Below are 3,305 nucleotides of genomic sequence, written 5' to 3' on the forward strand. Positions count from 1 at the left end.
ATTAATAAATTTTTCTATTATAAAGAGCATACATGTACAAGAGCATACATGTACAAGAGCATACATGTACAAGAGCATACATGTACAAGAGCATACATGTACAAGAGCATACATGTACAAGAGCATACATGTACAAGAGCATACATGTACAAGAGCATACATGTACAAGAGCATACATGTACAAGAGCATACATGTACAAGAGCATACATGTACAAGAGCATACATTGCAATATTTATTTCCTTCTGTTTTCTTCTTCTTTTTCAAATTCATATTAGTTGTATTTTCATTATCATGATTTGTACTAGTCTTTTTTAACGATGCGACTATTTACTGTAATGATGCTTTTTGATTTGTTGCGGAAGTCATGAATCTTGTTACGCGACATTTCTATTTTGCTATGTAATACAAATTTATGGTTAGTTTTGATAGTTTTAAAAACTTATGGGCATAAGTCATATTTCTTAAAAAATTGAAATATATTTCCCAAATACTATGGCCAAACACATGGTGAAATTTCACCCAAATCTTCACCCAAATCTTCACCCAAATAATATTTGCCAAATATATTTGGAAATCTATGGCCAAACGCTAGCTAAGATTGATCAATTTATAGCAAAATTATGAGAATTGAAGAGAGTTGTATGTATGTACCTGTTTCCAAGGGAACCTTTTGTTAGAGGCAAAAGCAATAGTAACAGCAGGGTTAAAATGAGCACCAGAAATGTGTCCAACAGAGTAAACCATGACCATCACCACCAACCCCCACACTATTGATATCCCTGGAAAAGTCACCATTCCTTTGTCTGCATTCACCGCCACTGATCCACACCCTGCAAATATCAAGAAATACGTCCCTAATGTCTCCGCTATTATCTGCACATAGGGGCGAAGTTAGAGTATCAGCTACGAGTTCCACCGATTGATCAAAAAAAAAATCATTCGAACTCTGTATTTGTCTTAAAAATTCATCAAATGTGTACAACTCACCTTTTGAATGAAGGGAATAGTGACAAAACTGCAAGTTGAGGTTGAGGAAGAATCTTGATGTGATGCTGAATTAGCACAATTTTTATTGTTCAAATCATCATCAGCATCTCTAATGTTCAAACTCACTGATCCATTAGCCCCTCCTCCTATTTGCTGATCACCCATAATTCAAGAAAAAAAACAGGGGGTGATGAACTAATTGATATAGGAAGAAGTGAGTAAACAGAAATTCTACAATTTATAACAAATTACAGAGATGAGCACAAAAGGATTTATATATGGGAAACAGAGAGAGAGAGAGAGAGAGAGGGGAATTGGGCCTTTTTATTTATTTATTTATTTTATTTTCGGAGTGATCAATGAGAGTTCATGTTTGTTACTCCTTCCGTTTTAATTTGATTGTCCAAATTTAAAATCTTATAGCCTCAAACTAAAGATAGATTGAATGTACCAAAATATCTTTAAATCCAATTGTGTTACACATGTCATGTAAAAAATAAATTTTTTTTTTTTAAACGGACTATAAAGGAAGTAGGACAAAAAATTTAAAACAAAGATATATCATCTCAGTGCAATTTTTCAAATCTATTTCAAAATGAATAATTATAGTTACATAAATATTAGTAACAATATATTTTAAATATTGTATATTGAAATGCATCACATATATATTAAAAATGGGAAAATGGTCTGAATTTTTTTTTAACTTTGGATGAAATTGCTGTTACGATACTAAACTTTATGGATGACCTTTTACCCTGTACTATTTAATAGTATATTTTAAAGACATATATGTGCCCACGTGGACACATTACTATTTAAAATGATGCAATATTTATGATGTCCACGTAGACACATATATACCTTTAAAATACACTATTAAATAGTACAGAGAGATAAAAGGCCCTTTCCAAAGTTTGATATCGTAACAACAATTTTGACCAAAATTGAAATAATTTTCAGACTCTTTTCCCATTAAAAATAGAAGTGAATATGAAATGGTAACCTGCAAAATATGGAAAGTGACTTGTGACATCAAATTAAAGTGCAGTAATGATATTAGTGGATATAATTTGATTTTGTAATAATTTTAACAAGAGATATAAACATTGATTATTATTAGGAAAATTCGACTGATACAATTGGAAGTGTGACGTACATTTATTAAAAAAATTAAATGTGAGACATTGAAGGCTGATCCAACAACCCACCGGTAATACAGAAAAGTTATGAATGCAAAAGACGATAGAGTAACCATTAATTTTCACAACTATTAACTAACTTTCCTATTATCCATGTAGAGTACAAATGTTAACTTATTTCTCTTCCTTTTTCCATAATTATGAAAATCACTACAAACAAAATAAGTTATAACGATAATCAATTCTTATAAATCCGGCATTTTTCACTTTTGGTAGTTTTACTTGGAACATTTTTCATGAAATTAAGGGCAAAAAGTTCAAAACTAGCTAGCCTTGAAATATCATATTTGTCTTATCGTATCTCCCGTTTAGACATGCAATATGAAATCGTGATTTGAAACAAAATTACAAGTTGTAGAAACTATCAAAATATTCTCAATTCTAATAATTTTATCAAATTAACAAATCGTAATTTATAAATAAAAAATCTGAATATTTTACGACGTCCCATCGATAAATCATATATCTTCAATTAACTCGACATTTGCCACGATGAAGGCAGTCAGGCACGTATGTACACAAACAAAAGATCCATATTTTAAAAAAAATACTGCAATTAAAACCATGTCATATAGTAATAGTATATTCCAAGATCACTTGGTATTCTATGAATAACACAAAAGAGAGGTATATTCACCAAATGTTGAATGTTCTTAAATTAACTGGAGATATTTTGCTGAATATATATACTACTCTTTCTTTGGTATAAATTTCAGTTTTGCCAAAATATCTAACTAATAACAAAATATCTTCCTATCTTATTCTGTAACAACTAACCCCTATTACCTAACTATAGATAGTCATATACATATTAGATATAGATTACTCAAATATTATACATCTGATAATATTGCTATCTTTAGTTTAAGCGCATGAGTGAACTACTGTTTATGTTAATTCTTATTTTATAATTTTATTCTCAACACCTTTTCTCATTTTTCCTTTTCTTATTTTATACCATATTACTTACTCGTTTCAACTTGTTTGTGTTTTACTTTTACTTTTTAGTATGTTTCAAAAAAAAAAATGTCATTTTTTGATAATTTTTTAATTATAACATTTCACATGACATGTTTAATTTTAAAATACTAAATTTTTAAATTTATAAGCTTCA

At 29.3% G+C, this 3,305-nt stretch overlaps 1 protein-coding gene across 1 annotated transcript in view; it reads right to left on the bottom strand.

Moving 5' to 3' along the window:
• LOC102591600 (aquaporin NIP1-1-like) overlaps positions 1-1,282 on the bottom strand; it is a 7,170-nt gene extending 5,888 nt beyond the window's left edge. The window contains exons 1-2 of the mRNA XM_006358022.2: positions 990-1,282; positions 654-875 (exon numbers count right to left, since the gene is read on the bottom strand). Coding sequence (XP_006358084.1) covers positions 654-875; positions 990-1,154 — 387 coding nt within the window. The 5' untranslated portion in view covers positions 1,155-1,282. The remainder of the gene's footprint in view (positions 1-653; positions 876-989) is intronic.
• Between the last annotated feature and the right edge of the window lie 2,023 nt (positions 1,283-3,305).

Source organism: Solanum tuberosum, unplaced genomic scaffold (assembly GCF_000226075.1).
Source record: "Solanum tuberosum cultivar DM 1-3 516 R44 unplaced genomic scaffold, SolTub_3.0 scf00265, whole genome shotgun sequence".
Classification (NCBI taxonomy): Eukaryota; Viridiplantae; Streptophyta; class Magnoliopsida; order Solanales; family Solanaceae; genus Solanum; species Solanum tuberosum.